The 24,731-nt window shown below is 42.5% G+C and overlaps 1 protein-coding gene across 2 annotated transcripts; it reads left to right on the top strand.

Moving 5' to 3' along the window:
• The first annotated feature begins 5,764 nt into the window (after positions 1-5,764).
• traf7 (TNF receptor-associated factor 7) lies at positions 5,765-23,714 on the top strand. Of its 2 annotated transcripts, XM_069149834.1 has the most exons (23): positions 5,830-5,864; positions 6,276-6,342; positions 8,122-8,295; positions 8,463-8,520; positions 8,642-8,733; positions 8,914-9,030; positions 9,200-9,292; positions 10,896-10,929; positions 11,022-11,253; positions 11,407-11,541; positions 11,746-11,841; positions 11,960-12,081; positions 13,924-13,997; positions 14,104-14,152; positions 14,501-14,628; positions 15,009-15,091; positions 15,208-15,247; positions 15,398-15,514; positions 16,516-16,638; positions 20,069-20,188; positions 20,543-20,674; positions 20,832-20,951; positions 21,323-23,714. In XM_069149834.1, the coding sequence occupies exons 3-23, from the start codon at positions 8,182-8,184 to the stop codon at positions 21,335-21,337; spliced, it is 2,094 nt and encodes a 697-aa protein (XP_069005935.1). In that variant the 5' UTR covers positions 5,830-5,864; positions 6,276-6,342; positions 8,122-8,181; the 3' UTR covers positions 21,338-23,714. The 2 variants fall into 2 exon arrangements, with proteins under 2 accessions (XP_069005934.1, XP_069005935.1); XM_069149833.1 differs by lacking the exon at positions 6,276-6,342 and having other exon boundaries at positions 5,765-5,864.
• The last annotated feature ends 1,017 nt before the right edge of the window (positions 23,715-24,731 follow it).

The following is a 24,731-nucleotide window of genomic DNA, read 5'->3' on the forward strand; positions in this document are numbered from 1 at the left end:
ACAGACATAAACAAACCAAGAGATGGATTTCATGCGTTACTGTTACTAATGCATCATTCGTGTTTTTTCTTTAGGAAGCACTTCTTTTCTCTACTGAAGAATTTTGTTCAAATGAGATGAATCATTTTTGCATGCAGAATACTCTCTCTGCTACAAAAGATCACCTTTCTTCATCTGGATTCATCAGCAGTTCAGTTTTCTGTGATGGGCATCGATGTTGACCGCTTCATATTCCACCTTGATAATGGGACTGAACGATACAACCACTAATATTTGTCTGTGAATGTTGAACTGCCTCTGCTCGCATGCGAAGAGGTGGAGTTTATTTGAAACTGGAAAACACACACACACACACACACACACACACACACACACACACACACACACACACACACACACACACACACACACACACACACACACACACACACACGTACAGATGTGAGCACCAGCAGCACTTAGAGACAGGCCCTTACTCAGCACTGATCATTAATTCATGACGCACGTCTCAGATAGAAGCTGAAATCAGAAACCCCAGTTTTACATTGCCAAAAGAAAAATGACTAACTGACCAAGATAGATAGACATATATAAAAAATAGATGGGATACAGGGTGAACAAGAGATAAAAAAAGAAAGAAGGATTCATTTGGATGAGGGAAGGACTGCCTGTGTTTCTTGTTCTGTTAAAATATTGACTCTTAAAGGAAATCTTCCTTTCCAGCTCACTCATTTTTCCTCTGCTCAAACTTTGAACTACCCTGACCTCAATCGATATCTCCTAATATGCAAAAAAGTATTAATTTTAACAAATGAATGGACAAATGATATATCTGTGTCTGATCTGTTTCTTTGGTTCATATTTCCAATCACAAGCAAGTGAGTTAAAGGACATGTTTGCACAATTGCCAGCTGTGGACGTGTTTACGGTATAAAAATGGAACCTCCATGAAAATAAATTAATTCTCTCTCATCCGTCATCACGTCCTCGCTCTCTCCCTCCTGCTGCTGCTTCCATCATCCTGCTCTGCTTATTCCACCAACCGCACTGCCCCCACCCTGCCCTCCTCTATTGTGTTTCCTGGCTATCTCTCTGTAATCCAGTGTGCCTCTATGTGGCTCTACAGCATGTGGCTCAGCTGCACTTTGGCCCCTAATGGACCCAGTCAATGGGGAGAGTTGCCACCCTGTTGTCTCTATCCAGGTCAAGTGTACACATATCAGCGTGTGCTTGTGTGTGTGTTTTGGTGGGCAGGCGACTTTGTGGAGTGTGTGTGCGTGTGTGCTTGCTGGCTGTGTCACACATTGATGCAGAAAGATAAGTGCAACTGATCTCTGATGAATTTAATTTTAGACTCATGTTGTGTTAATTCCAGACTTTTAATTTTAACTTAATGCATTGTTGTGTGTGTGTGTGTGTGTGTGTGTGTGTGTGTGTGTGTGTGTGTGTGTGTGTGTGTGTGTGTGTGTGTGTGTACATTTTACGTGACTTGTTTTAAAGTGGAGCCTGCACTTAAAGAACTGTGTTTCCGTTTTCATTTGCAAGGTACCTTATAAAAGTAATTTGTACATGACACTACAAAGAGGGTGTGTGTGTTTAAATCTGTATCATCATAAATGTGTGTGTTCAGTACACTAATGGTGACTGATTTTACAAGTGTTTGGCTTTTTTACTATGTGCCTTCATGAGGCTAATGTTTTTAATCCTTTACCCATGTAATTTAATTGATTAACCAATTGAAAAGTAATGCCAAAATATGATCAACAATTATATTCATGAACAGCATTCAAAAGGGATTCCTTATTGAACCAGAAGGATCCACAAACACTTTTTGGAGCAACATTTATGGTGCCTCAAAGAACCATAAATGTTGCTCCAAAAAGTCCAAAGAACAATTTGTGATAGTTCTTTGAGGGTTCTTTCAGGAAAAAGTCGCAGGCTCCTCAAAGACATTTTTGGATTTCAGAAACTTTATTTTTCTTTGACTTAATGCGAACAACTGCATGTCAACATGCTCACAGGGCCAAGCAGGAACCTACTCTGATGTCAACAATTGAGTTGTGGACTGCCATTTTGAGTTTATTTTTGAAAGCACATTTTAACAACAAGGCAATTCAAAGTGCTTCACATAAAACCAAGCCTCACGTCTGGAACTTCAGCCATCAACATCTTGTTTTTCGGAGCCAGTGACCACATTGAGATGAATTGGGGAGGAGCGAACAGTGGATCGGACTTGATCTGACAGAATATCCCAGAACACTACGCTTGCCCACCTGTACGGGAAACCTGACTGCACCCCAGGCATGTCAATCAAACCAGACACACCCACAGGCTTTTTCACAACTCTGGGTTTGGTGTGTGTCACAAATTACAAAAGATAAACAAAAAAGAAAAACCAAAAGCCAAATTTCATGGCAATCTATCAGATACTGGTGTTGAGAGATTTCAGGAAGGTCTAAAGTGATGAACCAACAGACCAACATCCCAATAGCCTCATGACTAGCATGGTTAAAACAAAGCAAGACATGCCATTAAAGTCCCTTAACATTTGGTTTCAAAACTTGATTTCAAATACAACGTCTTGATAACATTGAATATTTATGACTAAATAAATAGTCAAAACCAGCATATACTGCAATAACTGATGTTAATAATCATAATAATTAATATTAATAACTGGGAGCAGCAGAAACAAGCTGCCAGCAACACACTGTAGGCTACTATTTTTTAAATGTATGATAAATTGTCTATCCAGGACTTCCCGTAAAACATAATCAGTCATTTGGCTGTGTTGACTCTGGTTTTGGGACTGATTGAACCAAAACAGTATAGATTTGTGGGCATGAAAGCCTAACCAATGAGCTGAAAGACACTAAAATGCTCCACAGAGCTGAGGGGAACCACAGTCAGGTGGGAATTATTCATTGTTTATCATCACCTCCAAATGTGTGATCCATTGTTATTTTAAAAATATTTACTATAGTGGCTTTAAACTGTAAATGTGCACCCATGGAGCTAAATTGATAGCTAACTCTGATAAACATGAATGATGTTGGGATTATAATAACAGTTCCGATGATCACCTTCCCCTGGTGAAAACTTACAAAGTGCCACAAAAACAGAATGTATGCAGTTCCTCTTTAAAATAAAATAAGACAGTGCTTTGCAGACAGAAGACACAGTTACTGCGACTGGCTAAAACATTTAAAGTCACGTTCAAAGTGTGTTTCATGTGTGAGAGGGGGGGAAGACGGAGTATTGTGCACACTGTCAGCCGTCACAGGCATGTTTATCTGCACAGAAGGAGACAAGTGTTTTGTGAATGAAGACTCATCCAGTGTGACACAATCAAACATTCTGTGATAGCACATTCAGTGAGACTGGCAAAGATATTTTGTGCACACTGACAGCTGTTTGCGGCGTCTTATCAGCATGAAAGGAGGGACAGCCTTTCAGAAAATGAAGCCCTCTCTGTGGACTCGAGAGCCTGCTCGGCTTTTATGATCACAATTGAAACGCAGTGTGGCAACCCGTCCGAACCATCTGTAACAGAGAGTTTGAGAGGGCTGGCTGCATGTGTGTGTCGTGGCAAAATGTTTGTGAGCGTTTGCTGGAGAGGGGAGTCTTGTCAGTGCTGTCCCACAAAAAGAAGATAAAGCTACTAATGGCCTGTGACTCCTCTAATGGAACGCTGTGTGTGTGTGTGTGTGTGTGTGTGTGTGTCCACATCAACAAAGCTGCATTCAAAACATCTTTTATTCACGGCTGCATTACGGCATTCAGGCTTGATATTTCTCTCTTTCCTCTTTGCTCCATTCTGTCTCTACATGTGCGTATCTATTCACTTGCACCTCCTGTTTCCAGGCTGCAGAGCTGCTCGGATCCGCCACATGCGTGTCGATGGAAGATCCATGTTGTTTCTTGAGTGTTCATCATGCACCTCTCCTCCCTGCTCCTCACATCACACCATTTTGCTGTGAAAGTCAACACAGATCATGAAAAAATGTGTATAATAATAACACATTCAGCTGTATAAATTATTAATTCATCCAGTTTATTTTCTGCAGCATTATTACTTAAGTACTTTTACTTTAATATTATGCTGACGTCTGACGGTGAGCGTATTGTGTCACTTCCTGTGGCAAACACTGTTGAGTCCAGCTAGTCAAGGATATCTCTGTTATTTTAGCATCTATTATCTGGTTTACCATCACTCAATCTCTCTGCACCTTGTCTTATTTCGAATTATAACAAATACTTGCTAACCTCAGCACCAAGGTTGTCATTTCCATAATCTATAAATGTAGTGACAGTCAGGGCAGAGTTCATTTTTAAACCAATATGGATAACAATTATATTTTCCATTAGAACCACATTTTGGCCTCACGGCCTAATGTTCTGACTGGATATGAATAATTAGCTCCCTCTTCTGGTGAAACAAAGTAAGCATAGCAACAGAAAACACCTTACTAAAAGTGCCATTTACACTGAATACTTTCACCAAGTAGCTGAAAATTCTTGGGAATCTGTGAAGGAGAAAAGGGAATAATAATAAAACAAAACAAAACAAGACAGAAAAACTATATTTCTCACGCCGACTCGTTTAAAATGTAAAAGCTGTTGCAAGGACTGCTGCAGGTTTTACAAGCTTTTACAGGAAGATCACTTGATGACACATACATTTCTTCTTTGCTGATGTCGCTCGGTCTAAAGTTTGGCAACTTTTTAGACATTGTTGTCCAGAGCTGTGGGTGGTTGTTAACAGATTGTAGGTATCACTGTGTGTGCCAATATCATCAAGCAATATTGCAGTTTTAATTTAGTATTACAGTATTTTGTTGCATTTCTTACACGGTTTGTTGAATGAATTTGTTTTCACTTCTCTTATTGCCACTTAAACTAAAAGAAAGTTCATAGTAATCAATGAAAATCAGAACAGCTCGGTTCTGAATTCATGGGAAGTGTGATAACTGGATGAATTTATCTAGATTGATTTGGTGGAACAATGTAAACAAATAATAGCATGACACTAACACGGTTCAACAAAGTAGATACTAGAGATGTACATCCCCATATTCAAAATATTATCTTATTGTCTTTAAATAATAATATTTCTACATGACCTGTCATTGTAAGCAGTTGGGTGACACAAGCGCAATAACTCCTTAAACAGGATGCTATTTATCAGGCAGTCAGACAAAGTCAAAATGCAGTGCAGTGGGCTCAAATTCATCCCAGATCCATTAGTGACAGCTGAACCTGCATATACATCCGTCTCCTGTATATTTATTGTCTAAGTGTATCCCTCAATGCACGTTTAGATGTATAGATTATGCATGTAGTGTCTAACCTGCTATTTGATTTACATGATGCAGAATCACATGGTAGTGTCATGTCTAGTGTTTCATCTTAGGAGAAACGCAGCATCACCCTTGGACATCTGGCACCGTATTTTACACTCTCTCTGTGTTGTTGGTCAGAATATCTCCCCATCACACCACCATGCACGTGCATTAGCCGTAAAACGTGATGGTTGCTGTCGCATGATCGCTGGGCCTCCGCGAGAACCAATAACGACGCGGTACCGCCGGGAATGTGGATGGATGTGGTGAACCGGGCGCTCTGCACTCGCTGTGCGGAATTTACTGACAGCGCCGAGTTCAATGGCAGCTCCGTGAAGGGGCTTGTGGGTAGCGTAGTCCTGCAGCGGAGAAAAGGACGCTGGTGAGGCGACGGCTGCACGCGTTCTACTACAATACCCACACTGCACCGCGGCAACAGAGCCTTCCGTGTAAGTGAGAGTCAGAGAGGAAGATTTAGGAATTCGTCTGCAGACTCGGAGCCAGGCTGTTGTAAAAAGAATGGTAAGTCTACAAAAATGAACAAAACCACCTTTTTAAGAATACGTATCGCAATGACTGCGAAATAGCGCCGATTCTGTGATGGTGGGTAGCGGAGTTTGCCAAGGACCAGGAGGAGCAGGGATTGCTAATAAAAATGGATCATTAGCTAACTTAAGCTAGCAAACAAGCTACTTTAGCTCGCTAATTATCGCAGTTTTAAATCATTGTTGATAAGATGACGGCTGGCAGGGAACCTTTAAAAAGAAGCTCTTCATACGAGATAAACAGGTGCGAGGCTCGTACGCTCTTGCACATCTAGCTTTTGAACATTTAGCTCGCTTGCTAGCTTTCTTCAACTTTGGTTCGTTGTGTGTGTGTGTGTGTGTGTGTGTGTGTGTGTGTGTGTGTTCCGCCCCCCTCCTCTGTGTGGAGGCTCCCCTTTACGGGAATCTCCAGGCCGGTGAAAAGAGCCGGTGACGCTGGTCGGAGCGGATTAGAGGTCCTGGATTGTTTCACAGACTGATTCTGCAGCATCGAGCTGACAGTCCGCATACCTTCGTGTTTCCATCAACACCTCGTTGTCCGGGTCACTGATTTTTGGCTGTCACTTCTCCCTCTTCCCTTTGTGCCCGTGCTGCTGCCTCCCTCTCATGCCTCTCAGCTCCCCCCCCCCCATGTATTTGAGGGTTTGCAGATGTTGGTCACTTTTCACTAGTGCCCCTAATTAAAGCCTTGATATGACTCAATGTTGCTCATGTCTAACAGCTGATTTTTTTTTTCTTGCTTTCTCAGCTATTTGTGTGTCTCAGAAGGGTTATTCACTTTAACGGGGGAGTAAGAAGCATAATTGCATTGGTATGATTTCGTAGATAAATGCATATGTTCAATATGTGAGTGCGTTCCTCAAAGCCCAGTATCTACAATGAGGTTACAATAGATTTCAAATGATAAGTAGTCACTTCTGCAATTTAACACTTCCTCTTCTAAGCTGTTGCTGACATTGTGCCTGAGTTTTGCTCCCATCTGTATTGTATTTACTAAGAGTGCACTGATCCAAAGTTTTCACGTCCATTAGAGCACTAACAGTTATTTCTGATATTTACTTTAGCAGTGAATCAATGAATCTTTTTTGTAAAATGTCAGAAAATAGTGAAGTTTCAAATATCTTGTTTTGTTCAACAGTTCAAAGCCAAAAAATATTCATTTTACTGGAACAGAACACAATCAAAGCTCCACAATCTGGACAATGATGAATCATATTTTAGGCATCTGTGCTTCAAATTAAGTATCAAAATAATTGTTACTTTATTTTGAATTAAATAACCAATTAATCATCTAATAATTTCAGCTCTACTCCCAATGCCCCTTTCGATACATATATTCTACTAAGCTATCATGATCAGATTTTAGTGCCGCACTCCCGAAAAAAGCAGAAAATGTGTATATTATTTTTTTTGTAAGGTACCAAGAGATCAGGGCTTTCTCATTTTTTTTATAATGGCATTCAAATGTTATACTACTTACTTTAAATCGCTCTCACCATAGGCAATGCCCTAAATAAGATCAGTAGTGGTACAAATACCACTCTGAGGTATTTATGTAAATTTGTCAGCAAATAAAAAAGGACACAGTACTAACTAAATGAAATGTTACAAGTTCAGTGGTTTTTTTTTGTAAAAGATCATTATTACAGACTGGCTGAACTTTAAACTTCCTGTTGTTTCTGGATTTCAACTTGGAATCTTTTCTGCAGTACTTCTAGAAACTACAGATAACAATCAGTTGAACCAACTTAAACTATAAAACGTATTCTTCATAAGTGTCTTCTTTGCTGTAACCAGTGAATCAAAATCATTATGTTGGATTGTGTTGTTGTGCCCAAGTCCAGTGATGTAGGTCCAATGTCTCCTTTACAAAAGTAAAGCTGTAACAGCTGCATGACACACTTTTTTATTTTTGTCCTCACTGCATTGCCTCTCGTCGAGCTTGAAGCTCTACTGTAGCAGCTGGCAGTCGCCAACATGTCTTGAGCCAAATGTGGGTCTATGGTTTTTTTCCCTGTTTTTTTTTTTTCTGTCACTGTTAAAACATAAATCCAACTTATGGCTTGCATTATGTGCTTATCCTGTTTTCAGTGTGGTTTCTGTAGGGCTGCTTAGAGAGAAACTACCAGAATTATTATTATTATTATTATTATTATTATTATTGTTGTTGTTTTTGCAGTAGGTGTCACACTAATGTCCAATAACCTCCTCGTCCTTTTTCTCCTCTTCCCCAGGCTTAGCAGTCCGGCTCGCTGCCAGTGTTTCCGTGTACATACGTGTGTGCGCTCTGGGTTATGAGCAGCAGTCAGACGCCTCCCTACAATCGATACTCCGGAGGAGCAGCAGCCGCTACCACAGCAGCCATCCCCAGCAGCCCCTCCACCCCCCCGGCAGACTCTGGCAGCGGGGTGAGAGACACTCATGTGACATGGAAAAGATTTGTGTATCAAATATCTACATTGTACTCGTGATTTGCGGTGTTTTGCTGTTGTAATAACTCGTTCTGTTTAAAAATAGTTGATACTTTCCCTTTTTTTCCCCCCACCACGAATCTATCTAACTTTCTTCACTGTAGAGCAGGATGGAGGCATCATTTGGCCCTACCTTCTCAGCCGTGGCTGCTGGAGCTAAAGGTGACTCGCAGTTAATATTTACCTTTCCAAATGCTCCTTCTTTCTCTTATTATATTCGGTGTAAGTAACTCTGTTATTCTGGCTTCATTTCTTGTGAATTTGTTGCTTTGCACGTTTTTAGCGGAAGGATCCAGCACCTTCAAGCAGCACAGAAGAACCCCCTCCTCCTCAAGTACGCTGACCTACTCCCCTCGCGATGACGACGATGGAATGGTAAGCACTCAAACACACACACACACACACACACACACACACACACACACACACACACACACTCCTGTAAATTGACATTTTTCAAACATGATCTGATATTGAAAACATTAATTTACGATACTATTTATATGTGAATTAGCTTTGACCTCTTCTCTCCACTGTTTTCCTGGCTCACCTCAGCCTCCCATTGGTACCCCTCGGAGGTCCGATTCGGCCATCTCAGTCCGCTCCCTCCACTCCGAGTCCAACATGTCTCTGCGCTCCACTTTCTCTCTGCACGAAGAGGAGGAGGATACGGTATGGCACCCAGCACGAACATATACCGCTTATACAGAAAGCAAACAGAAACACACGCCAAGCTGATACTCCATAGTCACATTTATAGATGCACACCAACACATTTACTGCATAGTTCTGGAGCTGAAACCGTAACTGATCAAATTAACAAATGTGTGTCTGTGAGCAGGAGCCCCAGGTGTTTGCCGAACAGCCGTCAGTCAAACTGTGCTGCCAGCTGTGTTGTAATGTCTTCAAGGACCCTGTCATCACCACATGTGGGGTGAGTTTACGTTTGTCTTTTCAAGCTTTCTCTCCATCTGTCCCATCTTTCTCGTTCCGTCGGTCTCCCAGTGTTTGATCTTTTCTTTTCTGCTTTTTTTTTTTTTTTTTTCTTTTTTTTTTTTTCATGCTTAGTACAACAGCTCGTAAAAAGCTTGAAATAGTTTTAAATGAACTGTTTGTGGTCTGGGCTGTAACAACAGGGAAAAACACAAGTATCTGGCTCTGACTGGGTTAGTGATAAAGTTACACCATTGGCCGGTCGAATGCCGCAACATCCTGTATCCGTTTCACATTAAAAGCCCTTCAAGTGTTTTATACACTGTCCAGCCATATGCTGGGTTTTGACTGCGTCTTGCTTCTTGAGATTTTCATCACGATAGTATACATTTTCTTTGAGAGTGTTTAATGACGATTCTTAAAGGAGCAATGTGTAGGGTTAATGGCATCTTGCAGCGAGGTCGCTCCACCGCCCTCCTCCAAGCATGTAGGAGAATCTACAGTGGCCATGAAACTCAAAGAACATGAAAGGTCTACACTTATGAAAACATAGTTATAAATTGTATATTCCATTTCTGCCAATGGATCCCCCTAAATCCTACTCACTAAACCTTTAAAAAGTTTGGATGATGGCGTCTCCTTTTTTCTTTTCTTTAACAGACCTAACTCGTTACTCCCGGAGGTCAGGGACATTTCTTACTACTTTAGTTTATGGGAATAGATAGATAGATAGATAGATAGATAGATAGATAGATAGATAGATAGATAGATAGATAGATAGATAGATAGATAGATACATAGATACATAGATACGGATGGACAGATAGATACTCACTCACTCACTCACTCACTCACTCACTCACTCCCGCCCGCCCGCCCGCCTGTAAGGGGACATTTTTTCACTACTATTTAAATAGTCCCTGATCACAATAACACGATCAGTATCTGTAACATTTCCTCGCTGTGCAGCAGCTGGTCCGAGATACTGTTTTAGAGTGCAGGCGTACGTTAGCAGAGATGTCATGCTCTACCGGGCTGAGAGGAAGTTTACATTTATGTTTTTCCTTATTGTAAAAGTTATTTCTATATTAATGCATCATCTGAAACATACTTACAAGGCATAAATCTAACCACTGTTGTTTGTGCTATAACAATGCACATTTCTTTATTTCCTGGTGAGGATGCTCCACTCTCAGCCTCTTTGCCATATATTTAGCCACAAAGTCAATTAAAGACTTCTTTTCTTTTTTTTTTGCTGAGTTTATTTAAAAAAAAAAAAATGTCCCCTGGAATGATAAAGCCATCTGTATACAGCTAGAAACTGTCTTTGTTTCAACTGAAAATCAACCACATCAAAATCCCCAGTCGCTGCTTGAAATGAGAGGCCTGTTTCAGTCTGCCTCTGTCTGAAATCAGAGACCGGCAGCTTTGATAATTGCTACAAATTGATTAAACTGATAGTGAATTTACCCCTGTGATTATTAGGAGCTGCATATGTGCAAACAGAAAGCTTGACCGACAGCATCATTAACAAATGGGGCAGCGCATTTTAAATGTATTAAAAGGCTCAATAACAAAAGCACTCCTTTTCCCTCCTTCCACAGCACACCTTCTGCAGACGATGTGCCTTGACTTCAGGTGCGTCTTGTGTGAGACCTTTGCGACGGCGCACCTTTTCAAAGTATTTGTTTTGTTGTAATGTTGATAAAATCCTCGCTGCTTCCTTGCAGACAAGTGCCCGGTGGACGCGGCCAAGTTAACGGTCGTGGTGAACAACATCGCAGTCGCCGAGCAGATCGGCGAGCTGTTCATCCACTGTAAATACGGCTGCAGGGCCACGGCCGGCGGCGCCAGCGGGGCAGCGGCGGCGGCCCCCCCCACGTCCACAGTGGCCGGGAAACCCGGCGTTTACGAGGTGGACCCGCTGGGCTGCCCGTTCACCATCAAACTGTCCACGCGCAAGTAAGGAAGCGAGGAAGGAAGATTTGACAGGATGTTCGCCGCGAATGTGAAATGAAACGGAGCGTTTTGCAAAGCTGCTGGCGCCGGTTTATTTCGATCCGCTCCGAACCTGCCCTCTGCTCGCCTCACGCCAACTCTGTGTTTTCTGTGCAGAGAACACGAGGCCAGCTGTGACTACAGGCCGGTGCGGTGCCCCAACAACCCCTCCTGCCCCCCGCTGCTCACCATGAACCTGGAGGCTCACCTCAAAGAGTGTGAGCACATCAAATGTCCACACTCCAAATACGGGTGAGTCCCAAAGAGGAAAGGTGACATTATTTTGCTGCACCTCTCTCCATTTCTTTCCCAAAATGAAAAACGAAATGAAAATATATATTTTTTTGAGTATTCTTGCTTAGTTGCTGCCACTCTTTTTGTCTTTTGTGTTTCTGTACCATATCTGTCAATAGCACCTTCCTTTCACTAACCTGCCTCTCTTCTGCCTCCAAACAGCTGCACATTCATAGGTAACCAGGACACGTATGAAACACACTTGGAGGTGTGTAAGTTTGAGGGCCTGAAGGAGTTTCTGCAGCAGACTGATGACAGGTGAGCTATATTCAAATATCCAGACTTTTTGTTTTGGACTCGGTTGTTTCTTCCCGTCAACCAGCTCCTAAGCGCTTCGTCTATCTGCACGTCCTCTGTGGCCTTCGGCTGCGTTCAGGTTCCACGAGATGCAGCTGACTCTAGCCCAGAAGGACCAGGATATTGCTTTCCTACGCTCCATGTTGGGCAAACTGTCCGAGAAGTTAGATCAGCTCGAGAAAAACCTGGAGCTGAAATTCGGTAAGATTCAGTTTTACCTGCTCATTCAGCCAAAACACACATTTCTGTTTGTAACATTTCGCTGCCATTTGCATGTCTGGACGCTCTGATCAGGACGTCGCTCAACACGCCGGCGGAGCGGGTGGACTGTTAGCGTGTTGCTCAGTGACAGTGTAGAGGCAGCTGCGGAGGAACAGGTGCTATGGTTATTCTCATAACGTTCTCGTCTGACGCGTTTGTACTTTGGTTCACGTCGGCCAAATATCAAACACGGCAGGATTTGTAAGAGAACGTCCCAAAGAACGACTCGTATTGTTAATTTCACAAAGTTGAGGAGACCCGTTTTCACACTATACCAATACAACAGATACTGAAGACCAAACTCTGCATTTCGTGGACATATTCCCTGGAGAGACGACCCGGTTCACTTGATTAGATGTATTTGTGTACAGCAGTAAGGAAACATCTGCGACGGCAGTCGTAGTTTAATGTGAATCTACAACTGTTTCATAGTGATTTCAGCTGTTAGCTGAAATTACCAAACAATGATTATATGTACAGACATTTCCTGCACCTTTTGTCAGGTCATTTTAAAACTTTGTACAGATGGGATATTTTTTGAATACATGGTTAAAACAAATCTCGATTAAAGAGGATGTTAAAGAATCCAAGAGGACACATTTACACCTTTTATAATACAATGTTTAGCAGCTGGAGTTAAAACCACAGTTTTGGTAGAAGTACGATGTTGAACAGGTTTTGTTTTGGTCTGAGGTGAGACGACGGATCCACACTGGTGACCTGGTTTGATGAAGATGTTTTCAGCTTGTGTGTAAAAAGTGAGTCTTTTGGCCGCGGAGGGAACTACAGTACGTCACGTGTGATACAGACGTGGATGAATATGTTGGTAACCTTCTCTGAAAAACAAACGGCAACAACAACGTTCTCTAAAATACCTCAAAACTAACAAAAATAATCGGCATCCATCGTTGCTGATTCATTGGTTAATAAAATTCGGACTCTGCTTTTGATTTTTTATTCAACAGAATATTTTCAATAATAATTCAGAAAGCGATGGATGGTGTGATCAGACACGGATGAACCTCAATCTTAGAGTTAATCTTTTATTCATTTTCCTTTTGATTTTTTTCACGCTGCACTTCTGTTCAGTCCAGCGTTCATTCTCCTCTTGTGTTAAACGGTGCGCACGATGATGCCAAACAGCCGAGCGACTGCTTCTCATCTAGATAGACTCATTACAAGACTGAAGACGCAGGTGATAGTTAACAGAAACAGTTACTTTGAAATGTCACTATAATCCAATTATTTCTAACATTTTTAAGGGTTTCCAACAAAGCTGCCCTGGCCAATTTACAAGGTCTTTGTAGAAGAAGCCAGAATAGCTCTCTTTTTTTTCATTATTTATTTATTTATTTATTTTTGCTTTACTCTGACAAACCAAAAGCATGCAGGTATACAGGAATGAATTGCTTTTAATTTCATGACTTATGAGGAGGAATGAAGGATTGTTGCAATGAGCCATCAGGTTACCAACTAACTCATCCACGTTTTAAATGCTGTTTCTTGAGTCGGTGTTGATAAAGACTCGGAAGTTTGAAAATGAAAGAAATCGGGAAATGTGGAGTTTCTAAAGAAGTGAGTTTTCCAGACCTCCGGAGCCGGATCGTCACTGCCGCGTGAGGCTGGCAGCACGGCGCCACATTAGGTGCTGCACGTGTAATCTGCAAAGTTGCATTGTGGGTAAAGAATAATGGAATATTCTTTTAAGGTGTTTTTTCTTAACTTGTGTGTGTGTGTGTGTGTGCGTGCGCGCGCGTGTGTGTGTGCGCGTGTGCGCTTCAGATGTGTTGGATGAGAACCAGAGTAAACTCAGCGAGGACCTGATGGAGTTTCGTCGAGATGCCTCCATGCTTAACGTAAGTGTGTGTCGGCAACATTAATGTGCGAGATTAAACCTTTTGATTTGGAGACCAGAATAAAAGTACTACAAATACTTGATATACCCCGACGGTGTCTCCACAGGATGAGTTGTCTCACATCAATGCCAGGCTCAACATGGGCATCCTGGGATGTAAGTATCCACCTGCCTGTCCTCTGCTCTTTGCCTCTCTCATTGGAGGGAAATATTTTATACATTTTTTCCTGAGAACTGGAGCCTGTCAAGTTTTAAAATAATTCAGTCATTAAGTTCTGCTGATTTAAAATGCAATTTTTATTTTTGTTTAGCTCTGACTGCCTTATCTGGCTGTTCCTTCTTCCTTCCTCCTCTCCCTCACTCACCCTTCTTCACAAACTGTCTGTCACTTCCTCCTCCGTCTGGCTTTTTAACCTCCTGTTTCAGCTTTAGTTATTCTCCTCTCGTTCAGTTTCCAATGACAAACACACATCCAGTCTATCCCGTCTCTGTGCCTGTGTGTAGCATACGATCCCCAGCAGATCTTCAAGTGTAAGGGGACGTTTGTGGGTCACCAGGGTCCCGTCTGGTGTCTCTGTGTCTACTCCACCGGAGACCTGCTCTTCTCTGGGTCTTCTGATAAGACGATTAAGGTAACAGCACACACACACACACACACACACACACACACACACACACACACACACACACACACACACGGTCAAGGTAAATGTAATGGCAACCGCCTACTTTTTTATTTTATTTTTAGACACATTGCTAATTTGGCCTGAACACAGCCTTCACCCACTCGGCTCTAAAGACATCCTGATATCTCCCACTCGCAGCCCTCCTGCGTGTTAGAAATGGGGAATCATAGAGGTGGTTCTTTCTACAGAAAAACATGAAACAGCCTCGAGTTGCAGCCTTGACATATACAGTTATTATACACGTTAATACATACCAACCCACATCCATTTTTACGCGTGTTAGCAGTATGTTTATACATCTCATCTCCTCCTCCCCTCCCCCGAAGGTGTGGGACACCTGCACCACCTACAAGTGTCAGAAAACCCTTGAGGGTCATGATGGCATTGTACTGGCTCTGTGTATCCAGGGGTAACTAGTGCACACGTGTACATTTAAGCTGTGATCATAACATACATGTCAACTGGGAATGACCTTGCTCACCCCCTAAGCATGACTCGGTGATATCTCTTTTTTGGTCTCCATAGAAACAGGCTATACAGTGGCTCTGCAGACTGCACCATCATCGTGAGTAACATTCATCACTCTCCTTCCTCTTTTTAGAGGCTTACTCGTACCGTCTCGGGTTAAACTGTTTGCATCTCCTGTCGAAGTTGTGTGTCTTGACTTCGCGTCGTGTTTTTTTTTTTTTTCCCCCCGCTGTGCATCTTTGCGTAGGTGTGGGACATCCAGACGCTGCAGAAAGTCAATACCATCCGTGCTCATGACAACCCCGTGTGTACGCTGGTCTCCTCCCACAACATGTTGTTCAGCGGCTCCCTGAAGGCCATTAAGGTACAGCCATGTACAAGATGTATCGCTCAGCTCCCTTCGAAAGCCTTCTGCACAACAGAATATAATGTATTTAATCGAGTATTTAAGAGAGACAAATACAAGTAGAAATGGGGCTATAAAACAAACAAAGCTTTTTTTTAAAAATCAACCTAAAGTCCTACATTCTACAGTGAAGAGAATACAGGCGAGTTTGGAGTGTGTCCTTAAATGTTTCCAATGTGGGAGCTATTTTATAGCTTTTATTATTAAGTGGAAAGCCTGTTCCACAGGTAGACACCGCAATATGACAATCTTCTCATGCCAATTGTTTTTGTAAATTCTGAGGACAGAGAAAATTGCTGGTGTAAGTGGTGAAATAGGATCTGGAATGTATCACGGTGTTAACCCTTCTGGGGTTTTATTATGTTTTTTTCGAGTGAGTAATTTAAAATCAATTCAGTTCTATTTGTGAGAGATAAATTTACAGATCAACACGTCAGTATGAGATGAATAATGATAATCTGGCTGTATTATATATTACCATGGTGGTGAAACACTATTTTGACAGTAGACTTTAATTTGGGATTAAAGTGACAAATGGAAAACACCAAGGTGTGTTGCGACACTGTCGTTTTGATTGGTCCGACAGTGTATGTCTGTGATGTCACTTCTCCTACACCGGGACTTCCTTTTATTACCTTACTGTGCCTCCTCCCGCCCAGCTTCTCTCTTCTTCATTTCAGGGACATCATGCACTTAAATGTTTTGGCAAATGCATCATGTGTATTTAAAGGGAAGTAAAAAGGATTTTTAGTGTTACTTGTGTCAGCAGTTTTACAGAACGCCTGAATAAAGTTTTCATCCCCAACAACTACAGCGGCTATTTTTAGTGTTTCCTCAAGCCTGCACTCTTGTGCAGTTGGAAGCCAGCAAAGAATTTTTTATTTTTTTCCTTTTGTTTCAACTTCATTGAATTTTGTGTGTGTTTGTGTGTGTGTGTGTGTGTGTGTGTGTGTGTGTAGGTGTGGGACATCGTGGGTACGGAGTTGAAGCTGAAGAAGGAGCTGACCGGTCTGAATCACTGGGTTCGAGCGCTGGTGGCCTCTCAGAACCACCTGTACAGCGGATCATATCAGACCATCAAGGTCAGTGAAGGGGTGGAGTTGTCGTAATAGTAGCCCTCCAATCATATGTTTGTTTTGTCGTAATAGTAGCCCTCCAATCATATGTTTGTTTCAAATGTAAAAACTCTCAGCGACGACCGACCTATCACAGTTCAGCAGCCACACGCGTCGAGGTCACATTCCTCGACACATTGAAGCAGCATGAATGGAGATGTGTGAAGGCCGATGCCCCGAGTGTTTTTTTTTAACCTCCGAAAACAAGCAGTAGTTTAAGAAATTGATTTAGTCGTGTGTTTATCTGCTTTAAATCAAAGGTAATAACGTTGACATTCCTGAATAATTTGATTATTACCTGCAGTCATAAACTTGCACTTTAGTTTTGGGCAGGAGTCGTATCATCAGCTGACTATCATTACGTCAGATTACATCTCCCCTGTTATTTATTCAGTTTTTCCATTTCCATTCCTACATTACAACTCCAACCAAACTTGTTTAAAGTAGCGATATGTTTGATTGATTCCTTCTCATCCTTTTTCTCTTTGTTTATCACTGCATTGCTTGCCTAAGTTTGTTTTTCCAATAATAATAATAATGATCCACTAAGCTTATAAATTATTCAAAGATTATGTTGGAATTAGTTACTGTTTATTTTTGTATAATGCTGTACTATAGGTACAGTTAACTGTAATACACAAAGAACGTTGTCTCTTCGTTTCCATGTCTTCTACACGAACCATCAGCTGGCCATTGTGCTGTTTTTTTTGTCTGCAGTATGTAGCTATACAGCTTCTGCCAAATGTTACACGCGTAAGTATGAATTCAAATGAAATGGCCGCAAACATTTAAAAAGTCAGATGGAGAGGGGAGATTTCACAATTTCAGCATCACCAATGGATTACACCGACGAGCCGATGAAATGTTCTGGTGACGTTTCAGCCGCCCAAACTTCGAAATGAGAAACTGCTTTCATCGTCGACTTCTGTGTGCAACGAATGAGCCATAGTTAAAAAACAAAACAAAAAAACTACGAGTTTTACAGTTTCTATCGTAAATTGCATCCATGTTATGCTACAATAGAAAGCTTGACACAGCAACAGTAACTAAGGGAGCCAGGCCTAACGAACGATTCGTTAAATACAAGTCCTGCACTTAATATGTTTCGTTAGATGTCATGTCATTTGTTCTTCTGATCGGGAATGTTCTAAAATGAGGTTTTAGTTTTGCAGCAGAGTGAAGATGTGAACGTTTCTGGCATTCGCTGCAGATTTACCTGCCAGTGACAGATCTGAGTGGGATTTGGAAGGTGGCTGACGTTAAGTTCAGAATCAGTGCATGAAAATCAAAAGCTGGAGGAAGATGGAAAGATCGCATCGTTACGTACAGCCGCCCGAGGGACCGAGAAAACGGCTCCCGGTGCATCATGGGAATAATCAGCACAGTCAGAGCGATTCTTAGAGGAGTTCTCCGGATGAAGAAGTTTCGATGCACGTCCTGCTGTTATCACTCCTGAGCACATTCTGGGTGTTAGTCAGAGAACTGAAACCTTGCTGCAGTGTGTGTGTGTGTGTGTGTGTGTGTGTGTGTGTGTGTGTGTGTGTGTGTGTGTGTGTGTGTGTGTGTGTGTGTGTGTGTGTACGTACGTGTGTGTGTGTGTACAGTTGAAACTGACAGGATATATTGTGGACTGGATGTCGTCCTCTCGTATAAATCAGACTTTTTGTCTCTTGCTGATTGTCAGTTTTATTCTCTGCCTCACTGTTGAAAGTACTTCGTGTAGTAGTAGGTGTGTGTGTGTGTGTGTGTGTGTGTGTGTGTGTGTGTGTGTGTGTGTGTGTGTGTGTGTGTGTGTGTGTGTGTGTGTGTGTGTGTGTGTGTGTCTTGCTGCAGTTGGTCACTAATGACTACCTCAGGGACGCTGGAGAGAGATAAAGACGGGACAGAGTGAGTGATTGGTTGAGGGAACGGGGGACGTCTGCGGAACAATGAAGGATGAGGAAAAGGGAGACGGAGGCGCAGGTCTGGTCGACTAGGCTCCTTTTTGCGACGCTCGTCAGCGGAGCAGTTCGTCTCCAGCCGGTCCTCAACTCAAGAAGCTGTTTCGAAAATATTTGTGCTTCGACAAATGTCGGCAATATCCAGTGAAGATGATCTTTTGTGAATCTTTTGGCAATCGTATAAGTTCAACACAAAGTTCCTAAGAGGCTGTTTGATCCCAGAATGTTTTTTTTGTTTTTTGTTTTTTTTTAATGCAAGAAATGAACTTTGTTAGTTTAGTATTTTTTTTTTTTTTTTTTTTTTTTGAATGTTTGAGTACTGGACCAGCGTTTGAATACAAGTGCAGTATGTTGCAGTGTAACGGATAGTCGGCATGATTAAACTACTGCTCCTCAGCGGGATGAGTTTAAAAATAGAGACGGCAGCGAGAGAAGGGAGATGTTGCAGCTTCCCGATATGTAATGGAAGCTGGTTCAGACCACACAGTGTTCTCCTTATCGGTGACGTCTGTCACATTCAAACAGAAATACCACGTCGTCCAACTAACGACTTGATCCGGTGTGTCTGAAGTTAGCCTCGCTTTGGTGTGTAGGAAATCCACAGAAAAGCCATGAACATTAAAACAGACCAATATTTCAATATTTCCATCACGACTGAGTCCCTTTTAAAGGAATACTAACGTCGCTCTGCGTCTGGTGGATGTCAGTAAATGACCGCTTGTTTCCAAGTTCATCATATCACCTTTATAAGTTGATGATGTCAGTGTTGTGTTGACGGCTCGTTACAGAAGGTTTTTTTTTTAATACGAGTTCAATTAAGTGCTTCAGTGTTAACTCTGGTATGTTCTCATCTGCAGAGACCTGATCATCTCATCTGCTCTGCTGTCTCCTCAGTAGTTTTATTCTGGACGCTGGTCGACACTAAAATAACTTGTTGACAACATTTTCAATAACTGATGAGCTGACGTCATTTAAGAAATACGAAGTTGTTTTCTTTTTGTAGCTTCTTAAATGTGAGAATTTAACGTTGAATGTTTGAGTTTTCTGCCTGTTCACTTGACGGAGTGACTGAAGACGCCACTTTGGACTATTTATCACATCTGACGGGCTGAATGATTAATGGGAAAGTAGCTGCAGCCATTTTACTGCCGAATATGAATATGTGTGTGAGACTGATAATATGTGACGGAGTTTCAGCTTTCTGTCTTCCTGGCCTGTTTTCGGTGCCGTGTTGTCATTGGCCAACAGGACTGGCCAGTTAAACTAGTAATGGCTCTCCATGTTGCCATGGTGATGAAGATCGACAGTTTCCAGCTGCTAAAGTACTTTTTCCACTGCAGATAACAGTGTGTTGCTGTGGTGTTCATCTGTTTTCTCTGATGGAGTCTTCATCCTGCTCCTCTTCCTCCTCTTCATCCTGCTCCTCTCACTCCCTCTGTCTGTCTCCCTGTGGTCAGATCTGGGATATCCGTTCTCTGGAGTGTGTTCACGTCCTGCAGACGAGCGGCGGCAGCGTCTACTCCATCGCTGTCACCAACCACCACATCGTCTGTGGAACCTACGAGAACCTCATCCACGTAAGAGAGACGCACAGGAAGCACAAACACACAACATCTGCCCAGAAACACCACACCGTATCTTCTCTGTTTCACAAGACACAAGGTTGTTTTTGATCCTATTTATATGTATATTTTTTTCTGTGGGCATCCACATCATATTCATAGAAGTATGATCAACTATGAATTCAGGGTTCCACCGACTCACTCAAACCTTCATGTCAAAATGTCTTCTCAGACAGAGACTGCAGCGGTGTTTGTGTTGTGATGATGATGATGATTGTGTGTGTGTGTCCGTCCGTCCGTCCGTCCGTGTGTGTGTGTGTGTGTGTGTGTGTGTGTGCGCGCGCGCGCGTGTGTCTCTGTCTCCTCTAGGTGTGGGACATTGAGTCTAAAGAGCAGGTGCGAACCCTGACAGGTCATGTGGGAACAGTTTACGCTTTGGCCGTCATCTCCACCCCCGACCAGACCAAAGTGTTCAGCGCCTCCTACGACCGCTCCCTCAGGGTGAGGACAGACATTGTGTCCGTGTGTGTGTGCGTGTGTCCGTCCGTCCGTCCGTGTGTGTGTGTGTGTGTGTGTGTGTGTGTGTGTGTGTGTGTGTGTGTGTGTGAGACGTGCAGTGCTCGTACGTCACATGATGCCAGTGCTGTGTGTGTTGTAGGTGTGGAGCATGGACAACATGATCTGTACCCAGACGCTGCTCAGACACCAGGGCAGCGTCACCGCGCTCGCCGTCTCCAGGGGACGCCTCTTCTCCGGAGCTGTGGATAGCACCGTCAAGGTACGACACGTCTCCTCCTCTTCATCCTCCTCCTTTGTTTTCAGAATAAAAGCACTTTGAAATAAGTTCAAATCTCAAAAAAATGTGTATAATGTTTTTGTAGTTATTCTGCCTCTGTGTTGTAACTATGCGGAATCTGCAAACAGTAATCTCTCTCTCTCTCTCTCTCTCTCTCTCTCTCTCTCTCTCTCTCTCTCTCTCTCTCTCCTCCTCTGTCTCTCTCTCTTTCTCTCTACTTCTCTCTCCTTTTCTGTCTCTCTCTCTCTGTCTCTCTTTCTCTGTATCTCCTTCTCTGTGTCTCTCTCTCTCTTTTTTTGTCTCTCTCTCTGTCTCTCTCTCTCCTTTTCTGTCTCTCTCTGTCTCTCTTTCAGGTGTGGACTTGCTAAACCGAGCGTTCGTCCAGCCGACTTCACCTCCCGTTAACGTTTCCACGTGATTTCGTCCTCCACCCGTCTTCTTTGATTGTGATTCACACACTCCTCAGTGGCCTCATCATCAGTGCATTATGGGGCACAAACAGAGACCAGCTGCCTTACGGTTGCAACCCACACTTGACCCCCACCACCACCACCGCCGCCCCCCCACCGAACCAGAGCGGGGGACGCAGGGACCATCGTGGCCGACGGTCCGTCCCGCTTCCCGCAGACTCAAATAAGCCCGAAGGCTGGTTTCACAAACCCGGAGAGACGCCACACTAACGCCAAATTACGTGTCGTCACGGGGGCTTTTCAAAGGCAGTTTTACTCCGGAGAGAAATCCCACAATGCACCAAAGACAAGGAAGTAAGATGACGACAAGGTTATTTCATACAAATGAAGTCCGAGCGGTTTTAATGTGAAGAAAATTCAGTGGCAGCTGCCCAGTTGTTGCGTTTCCACATATTTCTGTGGCTCAGCCCCGAACAGAGCAGCAGGCGACCTCTGCGCTCGACAAGTGCTCAGATTTGAGCAGCCGACGGTCCACGTCACAGATGAACTGGATGAATTCCACCTTCATATATTGCGCTTTGACTCTCGACACCAGCGTGAACGTTATTTCAACGACTTTAGCCGGTTTGGTTTTGGTCCTAACGAACTGGAGTTGTTGAGTTCGGCGTCCGAGCCGTCACATGACCTCCGGTGTGGACCGGATGTCTGTTCCACGAGAGAAAAAAAAAAGTCCAAGCTGACTTGTCCAGTTCATTTGAAAGCAAAGCAGAGAGCTGCTGTGTGAGTGCAGATCTGTGATTTTCTTTTAGTGGGAAAATCAAACACTGAATTATTAAATTTGTCGTCTGACTGTAAACCATTCAGATGTTATATGGACCTTGTAGATATGTATTTATGAAGATTGTTTGGAAACCATTAGAGCTAGATTAATGAGCCCGACCCATGTGTCACCCAGTATTGTCTTATTTGAAGACCATGTCAGTCTTTACCAGATAATGTCTGCGACTATCTTTTTGCAGATCATTTGGCAGATATTAACGTATCGCAGATATATCGTCGTATTTCAGATACTTCAGCCAATGTTTTCACATTGCAGAGATGGTGGATATACAGCTATAAATATATATCTCTATACATATATATATGAATCTATTGATAGACAGCTAAAAGGATCTTATCTTAAGAAGTCCTATATGGGTTAACAGTGTGCCTGTTTTAACTCCATGTTCACGTGGTTCGTTAATCACAAAGCTTTTTGTTCTGCAAATACCGGATCGGAACAAAATGTTGTTTCTCTCCTCTGCTGAGACCAAATGAACTGAAGCTCCCGGCTTTAGGTTCGAACCCGACAGTCGGGTCGGTTAACGTTGTGGAATCTACATGTGGAAGGATGCAGGTGTCAGGTTTTTTTTAGTTTTTTTTTTAGTTTTTTTTTTTAAATCTTCTCTGACAAAAGTTCAATTAAATAGTCGTCCGCGGTGCTTTCAGGGCAGTCGGCGTGTCGATGACATCACCGGCGAAGAAGCATTCGAAATGCACCGAGTTCTGAATTTCGTCGGGGTCGGCGCGGTTCAGGTTTCGTGAAACCAGCCTTTCTCAAACACCTTTTAAGAAGCGCAGACTTTAAAGTGAATGACAGATCTATAGATTTAGAGTTTTATATTTGTGCCATGACGGAGCTGACTTCAGAGCCACTCAACGGTTTGTACAGTTGTGTAAAATAATAACAGATTGTGTCCATGAGATGACTCCCAACACTGGCCAGCCTGACGGAGAGAGAGAGAGAGAGAGAGAGAGAGAGAGAGGAAAGACGGTCTGCATGTGCCTGTTATTGTGTCTACGTGAGTGTTTCAACGAGTGCCATACGTGTGGATGTAAAGGAAGCGGCGGCCGTAATGATGTCTTTTTCTCCCCTTCCTTCCTCTCTGACCGTAAATGAACATAACCCGTAGATTAGCAACGAGGCGAGCTGCTGGCTGTGTGTAATTAACCTTGAAAGTCCCAGAGGCAAAGAAGGAAGCCGCTGAGCAGCAGCTCCGCTTCACTAAATTCTTTGAGAGACCCATATTGGGTTGAAAATATGGGAAAAAAAAAAGACTAAACATGCCGGGAGGAGAGTTGATGAGATCATGCACATCAAATTCAGACGCTTCGGCTAAATTCGATTTTTACAGGTTTTGATCTGACCTCTGCTTTACTGAGCAGCCGTGATAAAGAAGACAGAGGAAGAGAAGACAGGAAGTGTCCTCACTGGTCACAGTTTCAGTGATTTCTTGTATACTTGTAATCATGTAAGCCTGAGTTGATCATTGATCAATAAAACTGTTGTACACTTTGAGAACTGTTGATCTGATTTGTTTTAAGTGGAACATTAAAGCATTAAAATACATTTGAACCAAAATGTACTTGCTTGTGGGAAAACAAAATACCTTCAATATTCCATTTTTTTCTTCAGCTTTCAATCACATTTAATAGTTTTCATTATTCACATGTAACATGTACATATATGTTGCAACCGCCTCCCATATATTAGTTATCCAAGTTTTGTTACCTTATGAAGACCATGAAAAAGGGAAAAGTTAGTAAGCGTCTTCTTTATGTTTTTTGGTGGGTTTTTTTGTTTAATAATCAAGCTTTGTGAAAGTCACATAGCCATCTGTGTATTCATGATGCCATGTGCATGTTTAATAGCTGCTCTTTTATAGGAGATGACGGCTGCATTGCTTCCCAAGAATCCCACAAAAAAGTAGAGTTTATTTATTAATTTATTTTTTACAAACTTTGCCTTTTCTGCTTAATTGGGGAAATGTATGACTTCAAACCCTTCAAAGTATATTGATTAAACTGGAAACACCCTCTTTGGCTGAGCTGCTTACCACTCATAAACATGTGCAAACTAAACAGGGTGTGAATGCTAGGAAGTTTGGGATCAGTTGGTTTGTTTTACCACAAGTGGGACATATTAAAACATCAAAATACACTGCTGAGCAGACTCTGGTTGAAGATGAAGCCACCGACTCAAGATGGCAGCGCCCATTTACACAATGTTGTATCTTCACAACTTTTGTGGTGGGAGAACGTGGTGACGTGTCATCCATCTTTGGATTCAGTCTATGTATGACTCAAAGGAATAGTTTGACATTTTGGATAATTTCCACCTTCTTGCCAAGAGTTACGTGAGAAGAAACCACTCTTGACTGAGAATATTGAACTGTTCACATTTGGTACAAAAATAAGTGGTAACTGTGGTGCCAATTGGTTTAAGACAACAACAAAAAAAGGCTTCATAAATACATGTATTAATGTGGTTATGTGCTGCCCCCTGCAGGACAACTGTAGAAATGAAAACTTG

The sequence above is a fragment of the Embiotoca jacksoni genome, unplaced genomic scaffold (genome assembly GCF_022577435.1).
Source record: "Embiotoca jacksoni isolate LCO1_2020_lvr unplaced genomic scaffold, fEmbJac1.0.p SCAF_15, whole genome shotgun sequence".
Lineage (NCBI taxonomy): Eukaryota > Metazoa > Chordata > Actinopteri > Embiotocidae > Embiotoca > Embiotoca jacksoni.

What these genes read in the sequence shown, in the direction of transcription:
- traf7 (XM_069149833.1), top strand. Translation starts at nt 8,182, where the DNA reads ATGAGCAGCAGTCAGACGCCTCCCTACAATCGATACTCCGGAGGAGCA. An exon ending in AAACCTGGAGCTGAAATTCG is followed by an intron (nt 12,082 to 13,923) that starts GTAAGATTCAGT and finishes TGTGCGCTTCAG; the next exon opens with ATGTGTTGGATGAGAACCAG. An exon ending in CAACATGGGCATCCTGGGAT is followed by an intron (nt 14,153 to 14,500) that starts GTAAGTATCCAC and finishes GCCTGTGTGTAG; the next exon opens with CATACGATCCCCAGCAGATC.